Source organism: Thermobia domestica, chromosome 3 (genome assembly GCF_964235325.1).
Source record: "Thermobia domestica chromosome 3, izTheDome1.hap1.1, whole genome shotgun sequence".
Taxonomy (NCBI): Eukaryota; Metazoa; Arthropoda; class Insecta; order Zygentoma; family Lepismatidae; genus Thermobia; species Thermobia domestica.
In genome coordinates, this window is record NC_137456.1 from 153,113,977 (window position 1) to 153,134,051 (window position 20,075).

General features: G+C 34.4%; 1 protein-coding gene across 2 annotated transcripts in view; it reads right to left on the reverse strand.

The window, feature by feature from the left end:
* The window catches only part of Lrp4 (LDL receptor related protein 4), an 872,950-nt gene that overhangs the window by 17,430 nt on the left and 835,445 nt on the right, over positions 1–20,075 (reverse strand). The window contains exons 21-26 of one of the 2 annotated variants that reach the window (XM_081751909.1): positions 18,350–18,483; positions 15,051–15,244; positions 13,627–13,930; positions 9,070–9,386; positions 6,983–7,204; positions 2,339–2,582 (exon numbers count right to left, since the gene is read on the reverse strand). In XM_081751909.1, the coding sequence (XP_081608035.1) occupies positions 2,339–2,582; positions 6,983–7,204; positions 9,070–9,386; positions 13,627–13,930; positions 15,051–15,244; positions 18,350–18,483 (1,415 nt within the window). Of the gene's footprint in view, positions 1–2,338; positions 2,583–6,982; positions 7,205–9,069; positions 9,387–13,620; positions 13,931–15,050; positions 15,245–18,349; positions 18,484–20,075 lie in introns of both variants that reach the window. The other variant, XM_081751908.1, reaches the window with a different exon arrangement.

A 20,075-nucleotide genomic window follows, 5' to 3' on the forward strand; every position in this document is an offset into this window, starting at 1 on the left:
GACGTAAGTACTTTGAATACATGGACTCAATTGGTGATTTTACTGTTAGTAACCCTAAACTATTATGGACTGTAATTAAATCTCGATCGAAATCTCCCGGCATACCAGCAACAGTTCATGACGAGAATTTTGAAGCTAGTGATGGTCAGAGACCCGACCTTTTTAATAACTACTTCTATAAAACATTTACCGCCTTCCCCCCTACAACCCATCTTCCCCCCCTCCTCCCCATTTGTACTAACACCTTATCAGACCTCTCTACCACCCCGGGTGAGGTTTTGGTTCTCTTGCAGTCGCTTTCTCCACATAGATCTTGGGCCCGACAACATTGGCTCTCTCTATCTTAACAAAACTGCTTCAGCTATTTCAGTTCCTTTATCCATCCTATTCAATAGATGCTTCAGAGAAGGATATTATCCCATCAGCTGGAAACTAGCTCATGTGACCCCAATATATAAATCAGGACTTAAAGATCAAGTATCCTCCTATAGGACAATATCTCTTCTTTCTGTAATATCTATTATCTGCGAAAAAATAATCAAAGACAGGCTTCTCAAATTCACGTCGCCTTACATTCACACTTCTCAGCATGGCTTTCTACCGAAAAGCTCAAGTCTCACAAACTTAAGTACTCTTCTTTCCTGTGCAGTTCAATGTATAAATAGATGTCATTTATTTTGATCTCTCAAAGGCCTTTGATTCTGTCAGTCACATTCTTCTTCTCCACAAGCTTTCCAATAGGTTTAATGTACATGGTAAATTTCTCTCTTTAATCACCAGCTATCTAAAGGGCCGTAAACAGAAAGTTGTTCTTTCAGGGGTGACTTCTAATCCCCAACCTGTGATCTCGGGGGTGCCTCAGGGAAGCGTACTAGGGCCCCTGCTATTTGTCCTGTATATGGACGATCTCTACTCTCACCTATCAGTTAATCCTAGTGGCCTTTTGCTTTTTGCTGACGATTGCAAATTATATAGAGAAATATCATGTTTCCATGACACAATTGCCCTACAGGAAGACATAAATTATCTTGTAGACTGGTGTGAAATGTGGCAATTGAAACTTAACAGTAAGAAATGTGACGGTATTACAATTACTCTGAAAAAGTCTCCTGTTCCCTCCAAATACCATATTAACGATTCCCCTATAACACATTCTGCCAGTCATAATGATCTTGGTGTCATCTTTGATTCGAAACTCTCGTTCTCAGAGCACATCTCCTCAATAGTTAAGAAGTCAATGCGTATGCTGGGGCTTCTTTACCGATTCACTGAACTACGTACTGTGGCATCATTAACAACATTCTATAAAACTCTTATAGCACCCAAGATCGAATACTGCTCTCCCATATGGGCCATGGCCGCACCTACACATCTCTCTAGACTTGAGTCTGTTCTCAATTTCTTTATTGCAATAGTACGTTCTCGTGTTCCCGCACTTCGAATATTACCTAAGGAGGAAATTTTGCGATATCTTAATATCCAGACGCCGGAAGTACGCACAAATAACTCTGATTTGAAGTTTCTTCATAAGATTGTAAATAGGAACCTAAGATCAGAAACCCTAATTCAACAACTATCTTTGCATGTCCCTTCCCGCAAAACCCGGAATACCCATCTATTCCATCTTGCACGCCCTAGGTTGACAATTATACAGAGGTCTCTTTTTCACCGAGTACCCAACTATTATAATAATCTAACTAGTGAGGTGGACATTTTTTCGAGCTACCCGGTATTTGAAAGAGCAATAAAACGCGTGCTGGCTAAATAATATTACTTGTGCACTCTTTGTTAATACTGTAGATATTACTGTTGTTGTTTATTTTTTAATTCTTTTTCTTTTTTTCCCTCTTGTTGATATTTCTCTGTGTAAAATGGCACAATTATGCTGTATCTGGGAATTTGTTCAATAAATAAATAAATAAATAAATATTTTCTCCGAAGTGAAAACTGTGGCCTTGTGTAGCGTAGTCGCTAACGCCCTCGTCTTTGGTGCAAGCGGTCCCGGGTTCGATTCTTGGTGGGAACACTCGGTAGAAAAAATGTAAAAGCTTTTATAGACCAGCCATATAGAGTAAGGTTTTCCTGGGTTCTCATTCACACCAGGCAAATGCCGGGATGGTACCTAACATACAGGTTCCAGTCCGTTTCCTTCCTTTCCTTTCTTCGGATAGTGTGATCGCGGGGGGGAAGTCATCTCTTATTTGAGACGGGCTAACATGGCCATAGGTGCTGAAAGCCCCGAAATCTAATTCCGAATCCTAATCCCGCACTAAATACAGATAAAGAGAAATGGTTGAAATGTCAATCATCTTGTATATCATAATAAATTTAAAATTACCTGTGTGAGACCAAACGGGTGAGTGGCTGCAGGAACTAGCTGCACACGATTTTTGCCATGTAAATCTGCGGTCTCTATACGATCTTTCAGTGCATCGGCCCAATAAAGTCGTCGAGCTGAGTAGTCAAGTGCTAATCCATTGGGAAAACCTAAATTATTACCAACAACAATCCTTCGTGAGCTTCCATCTAGCATTGAGCGTTCAATTTTAGGTCTATCACCCCAATCTGTCCAATAAAGGTACCTGAAAAATATTAAATTTCAGTATTATTTAAGTGAATATTGTATTGTGAAAGAATGACTAATGAAAGGAAACAGAATTAGGAAAAAAATATGAATTGAATTGATAGATACTATTAAAGGAATGAAGATAATATGAAAAACAGGATAATTTATGGGAAAAGAGCTATCAGTAGAATATATATATGGTAGAATATTTATGATAAGATGTAAAATGATCAAACACAATTTAAATACAAACTAATAAAAAAAATAATAAGTTTCCTACTAATGAACTAGTGAAACTCGATATTCACTTATTCTAGCTGGCTAATACAATACATATTTACTTTTATCTTAAGTATATCATGAATGACTGAAAACTAATAAAAGGACAATTACGACATAAAACTGTTATAATAATCAAATCAAATGCCTTTAAATGTTCAGGCCACATTATCCCTTACGCTACCAACGAACTCACGCAGGTCACCACCAGCAATCAGAAATTTAGCCATTCTCTCACTGAAGTCTTAGATTTGCCAGAAATTTCTTATTTCTAACAATAAAATTGGTAGGCAACGATTTAACAAAGTAGTTTAATTAATTCTACACGTAAGTAATTATTACGCATAGCTTGCGTAATTGTTATGCATTTATATGTTGTAAATTGTGTTTTCCGCCATAACGTCTAAACTAACAAATATAGTTCAACAAAATAAAGTTAGATTATGGAAAGCTGACTCCTCTTTAATTTGGTATGCAACATTTTTAACAACAACACTTAAACACACTTTTACTTTATTCCGAAACTGTAAATCTGTAATTTTACTGGTATTACAACATTAGCAATTACTTATTATTTTATTTTATTTTTTATAGTTTGTACTTGGAATAACTTATTTAAGGAACTAAAAGCAAAGCTAACATATCTCTGTAATACAAAAACTATTGTGAGAAAAGATGGAGGAGCGAAAATAAAGTTTAGAAATACTACATGCCTCTATTGTATATATATATATATATATATATATATATATATATATATATATATATATATATATATATATATATATATATATATATATACAGTGTATATAGTGGCGGCTCGTGCTACTTATACTTAGGAGGACTGCATAAAATAAAACACCTTATTTAGAAATTAATTCCATACGATAGTCCTTCCTTGTAGTAAACTTTTCGATAACTCTATCATTAAACTTAGGGATCTTTTCAAACAATTCCTTTTCTATCGATAACATGGCAAGTACCGTTAACCATTCTTCTCCCATTGTATTTCTTAGAAAGTTTTCACTCTTTTAAGGGTAGAAGAGCATCATTCAGGTTCACTTGTAGTTAGGGGCAGCGTTATGAGTATTTTCAAAAGTTTTAGCACTTCAAAAAAAGTGGAAGCAAGACTATTGCTTACAGGAGTAAAAGTGAGGGGAATGGCATCCCCTCATCTCCAAAAACTATGTACGGCGTCGCCCCAGTTCCTAAAAAAAATACAATGGACAAAGATAAGTAGGGGAACGGCGTGACGAAATTCTGCTACCGACCGTCCCCTACCTTTTCAGATCTACTTTTACCACTGATTGCTTATAATGTACTGAAGGAAATTCACAGCATCACAAAGTTTCCTGATCTCTTCTCTTGCACAAACTACACTATAAGTTCAGTATAAATTTCGTCTTTATCAGAAACAAGAAAGAGCTCTGTACATTTATTGAAATTTTTTTCGGGAAAGGAAACACTAAACCGATCAAAATTAGATTTCTGCAGAAGTGAAAATATAGATAAGTAGTCTGTAAAATGGAAGCGCAGGTTTACTTGGTTTAAAATAACGCCACACTTCTTTGGCTGCGTCTGCTCTTGACTGTGTATTTGAAACAATTCTCTTTTGGTTTTGATTTTACGTTTCGATATCAACTAGTTCTATTGATTCCCTGATTTTATTAATTTCAGTAGTGAAGGGAGATAAATATGGCTGAACTTTTGCTGCATCTATATGATGACTATGTAGTTGGTTACATAGAATATCTAGATGTTGCGTAACTAAGTGAAGAAAATTAGCCAGAAACAAAATTCTTCATTCAATAAGCATTAGGGTATATCTCTTTCACTACAAGGTAGACGCTTCATTTATTGTTGTAGTGCTTGAGGTCTCGGATTCTAACAAAATTTGGAAACATTCTTTTAGTTCTTCCTGCTTTTCGTATATCACATTAACAGTCCTATATTTAAAATTTCATCTGGTTGGTCCACCACTGGATTTGCAAAACAGGAATCTAAAACTGCTGTTCTGTTATGAGAGCGAAAAGAAAACCGAGATAGTAGAAAGATTAGAAAAGGATATTCTGGTTTTAGTGTTTTGTCTGGTGGCTCTTTCCATTACAAAATTTAATTGATGAGCAAAACAGTGCGCAAAATAAGCATTAGGATACACCTGTCTCACTTTGGCCTCGACTCCATTTATAGCCCCGCTCACTACAGGTGCGCCATCATAACTTTGGCCAATAAGAAGGCCGCTCATAAGAACGAAACAGATCACTCTAACAGTACTAATTGTATAGTTTCATATTTCATAGATATTTTCACTTGTCTTTTGGGAACACTGATACAGAAGATAAAAATCACACGTAACACCAGATCACTCGCACGACACCACGCAAATACTGAAAGAATTACATAAAATCGCATTTTGAAAGAATTAAATATAATCGAATATTGCACAAAATAAATCAGCTGCCTACTAGAAACACCCCGCCAGCACACAAACAAACAAACCCCAAACAACATAAGTATACTCAGCGTTGCTAATCAAGAACGGGGGATTATGCAACTCGAAGCTAAAATCAGAAACTAAAGTTTTGTATAGGATTGGCCAGGAGATATTTTCCTGGAATTGGCAAACCTGAATATACGTACTTATCGCTGATCAAAGCAGACGAACACAAAATGAGAAGAACGCGCTTGCGCAAACTGTCAAGCATCCAAAACGACTACATGTAAAGCAGTCCGCACGTTACCAGTAAAGACATCCTAAAAAGAGGAGGAAGTGGAATCACAGCATTGTAAAAAAGGCCAGGCGAGATTGTACTGACAATCCCAGAGGGTGAAGTGGAACAACAAATTTGCTTCAAGGAGGTGAAAAATTGAACAACCAAACGCAAAAAGGGCATAAAGATTGATTATTAAGTCTCGAATCGGAAGTATGGAATTACGTTGGGGGTTGCGGTCCTGCAGCCTTCTCCCACGGGCCGCCGCTGTATATTATATATATATATACCATGTTTATGAAACACTTTTCTCACACACTAATATTTACAGTAACCCTGTTGGCTTTGTAGAATTTCTTTCTCTGGTAGACATGGAATTTACTATTATTATTATTATTATTATTATTATTATTATTATTATTATTATTATTATTATTATTATTATTATTATTATTTAGATAGCCTCCTTCCAGATTTTTAAAATTCCCCCTATAAGTATTATTTTACATTGTAGCGAAGTTATTTCATTTGTTCTGGTAGTGATGGAACCAGTATTGCATTATTGGTTCGAATGGTCTCACATTTAAATTCCTTAGGGCGAAGGAAGAAGAGATGAATTATTTTCAGAAAAGTACTTAAGAGTCTCCTTCGATTTGTAAAATGGCGCATATTCTTGATAGTATCGCCATAAGACCGTTCCAGGAGCTTCGGTTTGGTGGTAACATATAACTTTTATTTATTTATTTCTCGGAAGTTTTCAGGGTTCATGTTTCTATTCACAAACCAAAAATTTCATGGGCTCCCTTAGATGATTTACAGCCCCAGTGCCTGAGTTTTTATTCTTGTTGGAACGAAATCGTTCAGGTTTACTTTAAGAGAATTGACATATTTATTCATCAGAATTTGGCTTTTCCGAAGTCCAGGAGGGTCTTTCTTTACACTCATGTATCTAATGTAGCAATTGACAAGTAGAAGAAGATATGTCTTTCGTCACCTCACTTTAAAATAATTGCACTGCATAGTATGTCTGCAGATCTCAGTGATTCCTTGCATTACTCATTAAATTCAAATACTGCCTATAATTTGAGGGATTCACCAAAGAGACTTCTTAAATATGGAATATGAAGAATATGTCCAATATGAAGGCAGTAGGAAGAATATACTCTTAAATCTAAACTCTAACTAAACTTTCAAAGTACTAAAGTCAATCAAGTAAGCAAGAGTTAATAATATTTGTCAAAGGAGTAGTAATTATATATTGTGCTATATTTTACATAAAGAAGTTGATCGAAAATCCTGAAAATGTATGATTACTGTTACATGTTAATACATTATTGTGTTTTCACACATAGAATCAGTTTTAGCATAAGCGCGAATTTTAGCACATAATATATAGTTATGAAAAGGAAACTTGTAAAATATATACCCTTTGCGGGGAAACAGGGCTAATGCTCGTGGTTCGTCCAACCCATCTTTAATAATTAATTTTCTGCAACTTCCATCCAGTCGCGCCACTTCTAGCACTTTACGTCCAGTGTCTGTCCAGTAAATATTATCAGCAATCCAATCCACAGCTAATCCATCCGGTGTTGTTAAACTTGTAGACACAATTGTTCTAGTATGCGACATATTATGCATATCGACACTCCTGCAAAATCGTAAGTACAAATCATTTACATCATCACACACTAAATTAAAACTAAAGAGTTTTCAATATAAAGACGTAGGTAATTTTGCAATATCCTGCGTGCAAGTAGGAACAAAACTAAATTGAATTCGTAATTGACTAAACGCATTGATGAGCATAATATGTATACTCCAAAGAAATTTGAATGTAAATTGACTAAGAAATTATTAAGTTGAATCGATATTTCATTTCTGAACAAAATAATGTGGTACTATGGAAGAATATCTTGGTTTCCAACTCGAAATACATTGACTCCGCAAATATTTACTAGTATTCTGGAAAATAGATGTTATCCATTTGCCCAGAAAAAGGTTGGAAAATTTGTTAGTGGAAACGAAGGAGAAATAATACGCAATAAGAAAGCTGGTTGCATAAAGAAAGTAATGTGTCAGTAGAAAGAATTAAGATTAAATTGGAGATCAGCACTAACCAGATGAAGTTACGAGGTCCAAAGAGAAATATAGTTCGGCAGACAATTTGGAACGGATAATCAGTCAAAGAAGAGCTTAGGAAGATTTTTTTTTTTAAAGAAATCAGAAAGAACATTAGGTAAATACTGTACCTTATGGCAATGTTGTGAATGTAAATAAAATTGTAGGTATTTGTTTTTAAAATGTTTTATAGCTGTCATATAGATTTTTAGTAATTATTACAAGATATGAAATGGAAGTTTTGGTTTCTGAAAACAAAAATCAAAAGTTTATCCTATCTAGGTAATTTGAGATTACTAGAAATGAATATACATTAATAATAATTGATATCACGTTATATTTTACAATGGACTGACAGTGAATAAAGTATTAATTCCTGAGAAATGTGAGTCTAGTTCTTCTTTATAGGCCTAATAGAAACTAAAAACATTTGTCTCCTTAGTGAGTCTTATTTTTAAAGCCTAATAACTCCTGGTTTTTAATTACTTACCTTTAAATAAGGCAATAAGATAAAAAAAAAAAGGCTGAAGCAGAGAAGAAATAGCTAGGAAATAACTAGGAGTAAAGAATTGTCTTTAATAATAATAATAATAATAATAATAATAATAATAATAATAATAATAATAATAATAATAATAATAATAATAATAATAATAATAATAATAATAATAATAATAATAATAATATATAGAACATAACAAGAATATGTCCCTAAAGTGTCAAAGACAGTCTATAAAAACATACTTTGGACATGCAATATTGATATACAGAACAGAAGCATAAACAGTGAAGATGAAGGCGATGGAATAAGATGGAGACTACGAAAATGGTATTTTTAAACAACTCCTTGAGAGTGATTATCATAATATTGGCCTGTGAAGATTAAAAATTCTTCAAACGATTATCTATACAGGGTGTTTCAAAACAATTGGGTCTGAACGTTTGAGAGGTGATTCCCGACACCAAGATAAGACAAAAAGTATGGACCAACCTAGGTGCATAAATGCTTTCTTTCGGAGTTATAGGCTGTCGAAAGCATGAAAAAATGAACTTTAAAAGTTCATAGCTCTAAAACTATGGGACTTACCGTAGTCAGGTCAAGAATTCACGTAGGAACTAATATGTGTCCTATCCAAAATTCCATGTTTCAGAATCCTAAGGTATTCACACAACGATTTTTATAGAGAGAGTTTGACTACAGGCATATAATTTAAAGTATTCACCAACTACTTCTATAAAAACTGTTTACAAGTACAGCAGAATTCTGAAACATGGATATTTGGATAGGGCACATACATTAAATATATATTAAATTTAAGCTCGTAATTACAACTTACTAATATATCTCTTTCCATAATAAGAAAATCTTGATCAATTTTAAAAGTTATTTATTACCTTATGATATCCAAGTGAACATCTGTGTAATAAATCTCCTGTCTTCCCCAGTGAAAATCGACAGCGATGGCATTATGCACATCAGGAATTGGAAGAGTAACATCCCAAAGCTCTGGCGTATCTAAAGAAACACGAGCTAGGGTGCTTCTTGTTGCAAATAGAAGATATGTATTAGGTGGCGTGTTACATGTTTTCCCATCTTCTCTTAGAAGTGTCCCTGTTGGACATGCGCAAGAATAACCCTGAGGATTGCGTAGACATAGATGAGAGCAACCGCCATTATTATCTCCACAAGCGTTCTCTGCTACATTGTCCGTCTGCAATACCAAAATGAATTCTGGTTAATGCATTAAACATATTATTTAATACAGGGCGATTCAAAAAACCGGAAAATTTTGAAAATTAAATAATTTCATGAAAACATTAAAAAAAAAAAAACAATTATCTCATTTAATAGTAAAAATAGTGTTATTTTAGAATACATACAATACAATTTTATCAACCGGTGACCACTGGTTTGGCAACGGTTTGGCCAGTGGCCAGCGGTTACTATTTGGTGCCAACATGATCACCATCCTCTTAAGTATTGATCAACACCAATATCATCTCTCTAAGATTTACCATTCTCCAGATATTGGCCAAAAAAGTTCCACTTTCAGGAGATTTAAGGAGCCATATCTCGGGAACCGTAAGTCATAGAGAAATGATATTGGTGTTGGTCACTACCTAAGAGGATGATGATCATGTTGGCACCAAATAGTAACCGGTGGCCACTGGCTAAACCGTTGCCAAATCAGTGGCCACCGGTTGATAAAATTGTATTGTATGTATTCTAAGATGGCATTATTTTTACTATTAAATGAGATATTTTTTTTAAACTTGTTTTCATGAAATTATTTAATTTTCAAATTTTGCCGTTTTTTTAAAATCACCTTTTATTTTAAAAGTATATGTACCTAGGTATAGTTGTACAGTCACAGTCAAAAATCTCTTACGAATTATATGTTGACGTTTATATATAAGATTCGAAAAATTTTAGCTAGGATCACATAATAACAGTCAAACTTTTCTAGATATCACATAAGTGAACTTAATCTAAACAATGAAAGATTTTGATTGTGATTGTATCACTTTATTAAATATAATTGAAAAGCATACAGTAGGTAACAAAATGTATTTGGACACTTCGCACAAAAACAAGAGACACTATTTGGCAGCGTACATAACAAGATAACAGATTGGATTGTATATTGGAAACAAGGGGCAAATACGATCTTTTATTTGCATCTATACATATTAAGAATAGGTAATATCGAACGAAAGATAACAACTGTTGACAGTACAACAAAAAAGTATTTGGATACAACGAAAAATGAACATAAAAAAGCTATGAAATGGAAAAAGAGAACCTATCAATACATTGCCTGATACCCTTTAGCTGCGACGACTTCTTGAAGACGTTTTGGCATTGAATTGATGTATTTACGACAAAGCAGCACAGTACGACAAGTTTCCTTGCAGCACATATTTGAAAACCTTCTGTTTTAAGCGTATTTCTTACTGTTTGAGGTGTAACATTGACTTGCATGTCTTGGGCGAATGATGTGGCCAAGTGCCTTGCACTTGTTCGTGGATTTTTCTTCACAATTCTAATGATTTATTTTTCTTGGCGGGCATTTAGCTTTCTTGGTCTGCCTGTTCGTGGTTTATTTTGTAATATTTTTTTTTCTGTTTTGTGCTTCTTTATAATATAACCAACAGTGGAAGGTAACTTGTCCACTATATGGCCAATTTCTCGGTAAACTTTACAATTAACTTTCGTTCATCTATCGTTGTCTCTCTCCGTTTTTTCCCTATGATACTGGTTTCGTCTTCAACTGCTATGAACTGCCTCACTCTACTTTGTAGACTACCCAGATGCACTGAAGCAACTCTTCAGTTTCTATTTTTGTGTGATTTGTTCCATACACAGTGCTGTCCACATACTTTTTTTTTTTTGCTACCCTCCTACCTACATATTTTTTTTCTCCACTCTCGGCTATCAGATGGGGTACATGGCAGTACTCAATAGGCGACATAAACTATCGTACATCTGCTGTTAATTCCCCAATAATCTGTTCTATACTGCCTTGCATATATGGTATTTTCTTATGTTTTCATCCTAGGTCTAGCTGTCGAAATACTTTTTTTACCCACTGTATTAATCAGTATGCAAGAGCTTTATACCATTTAATGTTCTTGTTCGCAAACAGCTCAACAGATTAAGTCACATTTTGCAAACATTAATAACATTATCAAGCAGATGCTTTCCAAGTGGTACACGTATTATAGGAACTGCATAATTAATAATGACTTTCCCCTACATATCTCAAAGACAAGTGACGTATTGTTTTCTAAAGTTATGTAAAGTTTGTGCGGCGCTATAATGACTCAGTAATAAAGTGCCAACTCTTGTTCCGATATAACGACTCTGGTGAACAACCACATTTTGTGGCGCTTACTTTTTTTTTCAAAGAAAGTGTAGATTTTATTTTACTTTTATTATTTTTTAAAGTTTGACATGAATAAGATTTCTTTGAACAATCATTTCTTAAACTCTGAAGCTGATTTCTCTGACTTTGCTTTTAAGTCTACTCTTTATTTATTTTATTTTATATTTTTAACTTCTAACTCTCTATCGCGATCGCAATCGAACTTTCTAACAGTTAGACTTTCACAAACTTATATACAACGTGTTTTCTCAGAACTTAATTTTAGTTGTGCTTCTCACTATCTATCTGAGTTGTAAAGAGAACAAACTTCTTCTTCTTCTTCTTCTTCATCATCATCATCATCATCATCATCATCATCATCATCATCATCATCATCATCATCATCATCATCATCATCATCATCATCATCATCATCATCATCATCATCATCATCATCATCATCATCATCATCATCATCATCATCATCATCATCATCATCATCATTATTATTATTATTATTATTATTATTATTATTATTATTATTATTATTATTATTATTATTATTATTATTATTATTATTAATTATTATTATTATTATTATTATTATTATTATTATTATTATTATTATTATTATTATTATAGCATTAATAGAGCATTAATTTTTTAGTTTATCTTATATCTTTATATTTTCTCTTGATATTTCGTGTTGTTTACCAACTTTACTTAGCTTACCAAACGTTTTATGCAAGACCATATAAAAGCTTGTTGTTTATACCTGTTCATTACGGCGATTCACTGTCTAGAAACAAACATAACCCGTTACCTATTTACATAAATTCCGAGCGACGAAAAGTATTTATTTTTTACATATGGCAGTAAGAGTGAACCATGGGCCCAGTTAAAACTTAATACTTCCTTAAAACTTAATACTTCCTTAAAACTTTATATATCAACAAAGAACGTCACATATATCCTCAAGTTTTCTTCTATCTTCAAAATTTTTTTACTCCAAAACCACTTTAGCCTAATAGGAACAATCGTGGGACGTTAAGCTAAAAAAATATCATTTTGCCCCGAAAATATAATTATCCTAAGCTAATGATAAATTATGCTTATCTCTTATTCTGAAATATCATAAATAAATAAAGTACTGTTACTGAGTATTTGTCTGAGTAATAAAATGATGTGCATCGAAACCAACAATATCCCTCATGAACATATATTTATTCAATGGGTTCTCAGACCTTAATACAGTTAATTATTTAATTTGACTCGATTGCAGTGCTCGCTTTATTTTAATACATTATATGGTTTATCATTACGTTCAGTTTTAAATATACACAGTAAAAAAATGATGTGCATCGAAACCAACAATATCCCTCATGAACATATATTTATTCAATGGGTTCTCAGACCTTAATACAGTTAATTATTTAATTTGACTCGATTGCAGTGCTCGCTTTATTTTAATACATTATATGGTTTATCATTACGTTCAGTTTTAAATATACACAGTAAAAAAATGAGACATTTAAACAATTCAATTTGTCTACCACTGTTAGCGAGTCATTTTAACGCAAATGCCGTCCTAGGGTATCAAAAGTACATAGAAATTGACGGTGAGAATGTGCATTAGTTGTTATCTTTTGTTATGAGCTTTACGCGATATATTTGACATTTATACAAAATAACGAACAATGATCATTCCTATAATCCTTATGAAAAATAGTTTTGTGAGCGTATGAATTTCCCTGACAACATAAACATTAGTAGAAGTCCTGTCATCTGTTGTTCCTATATGTGCTACCTCTGATATTTCTTATCCATTTTTAAATACTTAAATTGTGTTTATGAACTTATTATTTATTATTACGTATTTAAATACTTTTAAAAATATGTTCATAAACTCTTTTAGGTTCAAATTCATAAATTGACAGCTAAAACTGTTAGAGGTGGTAGAGATGGTTTATATAACCTGCACATTATTCTTTGTTCCTTTTTAGACTGACATCAACCCTTTTCAACTAAACACATGCAGACAGACACATACACATGAGAAAAAGAAGCAACCGTTAAGCACCTGTACCTGGACCGATCTTATGTCCATCAGTCCTTCAATGCCTTCCCGGATGACAGTTCTTTCCGTCCCAGTTTCCTTGTCTGCCCGATGAAGAGCTGCTGTCTCCCAATCTGTCCAATACATGTGTGTTCCTACGATCACGAGGCCATAGGGATGGGGAACTTCCGTTACAATAATCTTTCTATTTTTACCATTCAAATCACTTGACTCGATTGTCTTCATTTTGGCATCATTCCAGTACAAGCGATTTGCTGGTCTGTCGATTGCTAGTCCATTAGGCCAGCCAAGACCTTCTGAAATAAGCGTCAGTCTGAAACATGGAGAAGAAGAAAACAAATAATTCTAACTTACTAGTACTATGCATAAAAGTACTAATAATGTAAGAACAGTATAATATTACAAAGTGTATTTATTAACGCTTTCTTACATTGGAATTTCGTGTTAATTATTCACAGAAATCACTTATAACTGAATATATCATCGACTTAAATTAAATGAAATCTTTGAGTTTTACGCCCCACGTTTATGCCGGTTAGGCTAAAGGAGACGGTGATGATGAGTAATGAATGAAGTGGTGGAATGAAGAAAGTGGGAGGAAACGGGAGAACCCCGAGGAAACGGGAGAACCCCGAGGAAACCCACGCACACTGTGTTTGTCCACCACAAAGTTCACTTGGCGGGGGCTGGGATCGAACCCGAGATCCCAAGCACTAGAGGTGAACGCTCTACCACTGAGCCACCGCGGCCCCTATCATCGATTTAATTAACTAAATATATTACTATTTAACGAAAATAGTGAATATGCATAAGCATGTACTTAGGTTAATATTTCCATGCTAATTTATTGTGCAAAGTTCAAAAGTTGAATATGAAAGACACAGTACTTTTGGATACATTTGAAAATGACGAAAGCTCAGTTTATCTGAATAGGTTAGGCATTGCTTACTTGATGTATTTTTGCTTTTGTCAGGATAATATTCTTTAACTGAATCTTGATACTTTATTACAAAAACTGTCTTATATTTTACTTTTTTGAAGATTGTTTATAAAAAATCAAATTTTAAAATAGAAGAAAAAATAACAGTATACATAGGAGTAAAAAATGTTCATTGTCAACTAACTCACGCAAGATATAGATCTACAGTTCATCTTACTAGTGTTTCAAGAAAAAACACGTGAATACTTTTGTTTTTATTTATAGTTGGGTATTACATTAGTGTGTATTACCATTTCAGCGTTCCAGTACTATACATCCATATATTGATAACAACTTAGGAAAATGTTTTCGCATTCTATTAATGTAAACACATACAATCACACAAAGAAAAATCATATACGTACCTAAATTTTTAAATTTCCTTCTAAAAAGCGAACATAAGTTCGATATTGTTTAAAGAAAATTCAAACTTTTACTGCAATTAAATCCATACCTATTTTTACCATCCATATCTGCTTGTTCTATTTGAGGGACTTGTCCCCAGTCCGTCCAAAACATCAGTCCATGATGATAATGAAGCGCTATCGCTCGAGGACTATCTAATCCTGACCAGACGAGGACTTTTCTGTTACGTCCGTCCAATTCAGCAACTTCAATACTGTTTCTACCAGCATCAGTCCAATAGATCTAGATAAATAAGATATATATATAATTGTTGAGATGTAAGAAGCAAATATATCTTGTGCACAGGCTGTGCACAAATCATTTTGGTAAGTTTACTGATTATCCTCTCATATTGAATTTCATAATCTTTAAATTTTGTTATTATGTTGCATTTGCCCTGCCTGACGTGCTGATTCATGAATACTAACAAATTACTGCACAAGCATATTCAAAACGCAACAGTTAGTAGTTTAAGACTGTTGAATATCTGTGCCATCTTAGTCTTTCCGTCTATCCATTGACTTATATGGAAAAATATTTTTGTTTCAAGACGGAATTTTAGTTGTTTGACGTTACTGATTTCTTTTATACATCTATTTAAATGTCCCATACTTCATGAATATTAAATTTTGTATAATTTTAATATTTATAAACAAAATTTAATCTAATATTAACATTATATATATAACGCAAACACACTTTTATAAAGTAAAAGACATTTAAAACGACTTGGTGAAAAAATCAGTAAAATTGAAGTCCTTCGAATCAATAAAGACATACTCTTTTACATAAATCAATCGGCTGAAGTGGGAAGATGACACACAAACTCAACAAGTTTAATAATGTAGGAAAAATTTTACAAATAAAAATGTTTGCAAAAAAGAAAGTACATAGATAAGTACTGTTTTTAACGTTGTCATCTCTTTAATTACACTAAATAAGAATTACGTATTACAACTTGTTACTATAGATAACCTATAGGAGTATGCATTTCAAGACCACGAAAGAGGCCTTGGATTGATCCCACATTTGCAGACTATGCAGAAAGTGAAAAAGGATAGTAAAATTTTTAGTAATGCAGTTCCGCAATACATCATATGCGCGAGTCTCTCTCATGAGAACAGCAATCGGAGGCAAGTAAGATAGCCACAGTCCAGTACTGAAGAATTGTGGCACATTGCGACTGCGAATTATCTTTCTGGCACATTGGTGGCCATGTTGGGCAAAATGTAACCATAGTGACTCAAATATGGACTCAATGGCTCTAGAAAGACAATATACAACATCGTGCAAGATCGTCGTGTTATATTATGAACTGAGAGAACAGGCTTCTTGTGCACATGGCTATATGGTGGATCTAACAATCTCATTCCGAACGCTCGCGCCCGAATTCGGGGCTGTTATGCAGCGACTAGTACCCCATAAACAGTTCAATGTCATCTGATAACACGCATATCTGCACGGGGATCAATGATGGGGCTCCTTTTGACTGTACATGATAGGCGTATGCAGCTTTAATGGTACAGCGAACGTCGTGCCGGGTACATTTATTTTTCAGACGAATCATACTTTAGTCTGTAGCATTACGATAGCTACATTCGTGTCTGGCGGTACCGTGGTAATTGGCTGGGCGGCGCAATCACCACATAAGTTTAGTATTAGAAGTTATAGTATAGGTTGTCATACTCTGCTAATAGTACATACGCCGCAAATAGTACATCTATAAGGTGTTGAACCCGGTTGTGATCTTACTGTTAGGTCCTGCATGGAGGAACTTTCGAAAATGATAATGAGCGACCAGATATGGTATGCAATGTAATCATTTCACATTGCACCTTAACCTATCTGGCTACCACATTTGAAGTTGAGACCTCTTCTTCTTGGTGTTTCATTTCTAATCTTCAGCAGTATACGAGGTATGTCCAGAAAGAAACCGAACTTCTAAATATAATGGTACTTATCGCTTGTGGAAGTTAGAAGTTATTCAGATTTATCTGCTTCAAAATAGTTCCATTCACTATTAATATATCTTTTTCAGCTCGTCTTCCTCTCTGGAAAGCATCATGGAACACACTATTTGGAATAGCCTGGAGGTCTCATGCCGACTTTTTTTCTCGCTATTTCTTGTATGGATTTGAAACGGTTTATTTTCAAGATGAATTTAGACTTATGGAATAAAAAGAAGTCTTCAGATACCAAATTAGGCGTATGGAGGTTGGAGTACAATAGTTGTACTGTTCTTCGCAACCCCCTAATGAGCTTCCGGTTTCTTTCTCACAACTTCCTTCAGATGTCTTACCATTTCTAAATAATACTCCTTGCTGATGGTTTGATCACGTGAGATCATATTCATGACCACAAAAATTAAAAATAAATAAATAAATAAATAAATAAATAAACATCACTGTAACGATTGCGCGACTCTGAGTATGTTTTTGGGTCTCGGCGAAGGTTTTTCCCATCCATTGGGATTGCTGTTCCTTTGTTTCAACGTCATAGCCACAGATCCAAATCTCGTCACCTGTTTGTAACGAATGTTAGCACAAGTCAGAAGATCACATATTTTCACACGTATTCGTTTTTGTTCACTTGTTAGCAATTGTGGATCGAATTTTGTAGCAACACGATGCATGTTCAGTTTTTCAACTAAGATCATATGAAAGGACAACTTATTGATTTCTCTTCCCTAGTTATCTCGCGGACGGTCAAACGACGATTTTTTCGTAAAACGATGCGCATTTTCTAAACATGAACGTTATCACATGATGCTGATGGGCATTCAGGTTTTCTCTTGTTTTCAATGGAGGTTACTTCTGTATTCTTGGTTTGAAACGCTGAAATTACTCATAACATTGGGTGCGGATCCTACATTCTTCTCTGTACACTTATTGAAAATTTTTCAAAGTTTCTGTAAATGTCTTGCCCAATTTGAAATAAAATTTAATGTACGCACGCTGTTCTTCCAAAAGTCTTCATTTTCGTAATAGCACAAAATCACAACAAGTATGAACACAATTTCACTGTAACCGTCGCAGTCTCATAGCGACATAAGACAGGATGATGCAATTATAGTTAAAATGTTTGGGAAGAAGTGGCGGCACTGGCAAGCATAAAGTCAAGGACAGTTTCGTTGATTGTATTTTTTAAAGTTCAATTTCTTTTTGGACACATCTCGTATATATCTAAAGGTTTTAAAGAAAAGATGATAATGATGCTTCTTAAATTTACTTCCTTTCCTCACCTGTCCTACCGCTCTTCAGATAACAGGTGTAGCAAGATGTACCGAAGGCGAGATGTGCTAATTTTGGCATTATATTTCTAACGTTTCTATTTGAACCTCTCACATACCTTTCTTCCGGTCGAATCTATGACAATCCCATCAGCAGTTTCTAGTCCATCTACTACTACGCTTTCTATCCGACTACCATCAGGAGAAGCTTTCTGTATAATGTCTTCTGCTGTGTCCGTCCAATAGATATCACCTACACAAAGGAAAAGATGATATACGATCTATTATATGCAACACGATTTCAAAGAAGAAAAGTAATTGACGACAAACGTGCATTTCAAAGCAGTGAATATTCATCATAAACGCAACACATAGCAACACTTTATTTAATTTCTATATCAACTTATCTATATTTTTCTTCATCAGTGAGTGGATTAGTTTATCATATTGTATCAAAAATTTTGATCAATTGTCAATTTCAAGTTAAACAATAAAAAGTTGTAAAACCCATTCGATGCTACGTTTTCAACGAAATAATTATTCGTTAAGTACTATTAATTCTTTTTTAATATTTAGGTAATAATACTGTAAATATCTTAGAAGTACACACTAAATTGAAATAGGTATGAAGTTTATAACCGCTACCAGGTTATAGAAGGATTTTTGTGGACACCCTGTATATTTCGTAAAGACTGTGATTATTATTTTCGCTTTATACTTTATTCTGCAACGCACATAAGTTCTTTCTTGGTGGGAATTGCTTCTTTCCCACACAATTGGACAAAGAAGTCTTTCATCGTTTTTTCATATATATATTTAAAACGTTGCTTTTAGTGAGAACATTTCAGTTAGTGACTAACCATTTCAGTGTTTCTCCCTGACTTATTATATGCACAGTATTTATTCTGCAGTTATTGGGAACTGACTTAAGTGCTTTCTTTAATCGCTTATGGAAACATTATAATAGATTAGAGAAATACGGGCTGACCAGATGTTCCAGCAACCGAAGTGGCACCAACTGCGTTGTATTCCAGCCCGTTATCTGTACTTTCTCACGCCAAAGTTATCGCAGTGTCTAGTGCATTATGGGCAGTTGACTAAAATTAACATAAATTGTTTTCCGTATTCTGTTTGTATGTGCATACAGGTGAGTAACTGAGTAATTTTTGAAATGAACTGCCAACACTATTCCGTTGACCATTGCAACCCGTAGCTTGAGCTTGGAAGCTCAGGGAGTTTGACTCCAGGTCTGGAAGATGCAACCACGCATCTCGCGTTGAACTTCAAACATAAGTTGTGTTAAGGGGCACAAGCTATTTAGCCGGTGAAGGACGATTTCTTACGGCTAGCCCCAATCAGTGAAATCCCAGGTCCTCAGACCTTGTGCGTTTAAAAAGTTATATACGCGCCCACCAATATCAGTATCCCACTGGGCAGATCTTTTTTTCGAAGATTCACCTTTACGCTGCAGGACTGTTCAGCGTAACAACTGGATTCATCGTGGGACGATCCAGACAAATTTTTCCCCAGTGCTAATCCCCCAAGTGTGTTAATGGTGTGAGCAAAGTATTTATAGTGATACCTGAATTATAATCATTTATATAGAAAGGGCTATATTTCCCGAATAGGGCAAAACGTAATTTCCGCGGCAAAATTTATTAGTGTCCAGTGTTGTATTCATTTCTCTTCGTTATTTTTTTTCAAAATAGTGTTCTAATAAATAAGTATAGTGTCAATTAATCCAGTGTGTTTTCGTTGTTTGTATGAGTGATGTTTGTGTGTGTTATGGTCTGGATGACCGTCTGATCGTCCGTGAGGTTTTCGAGACGAGACACCCGAACCTCT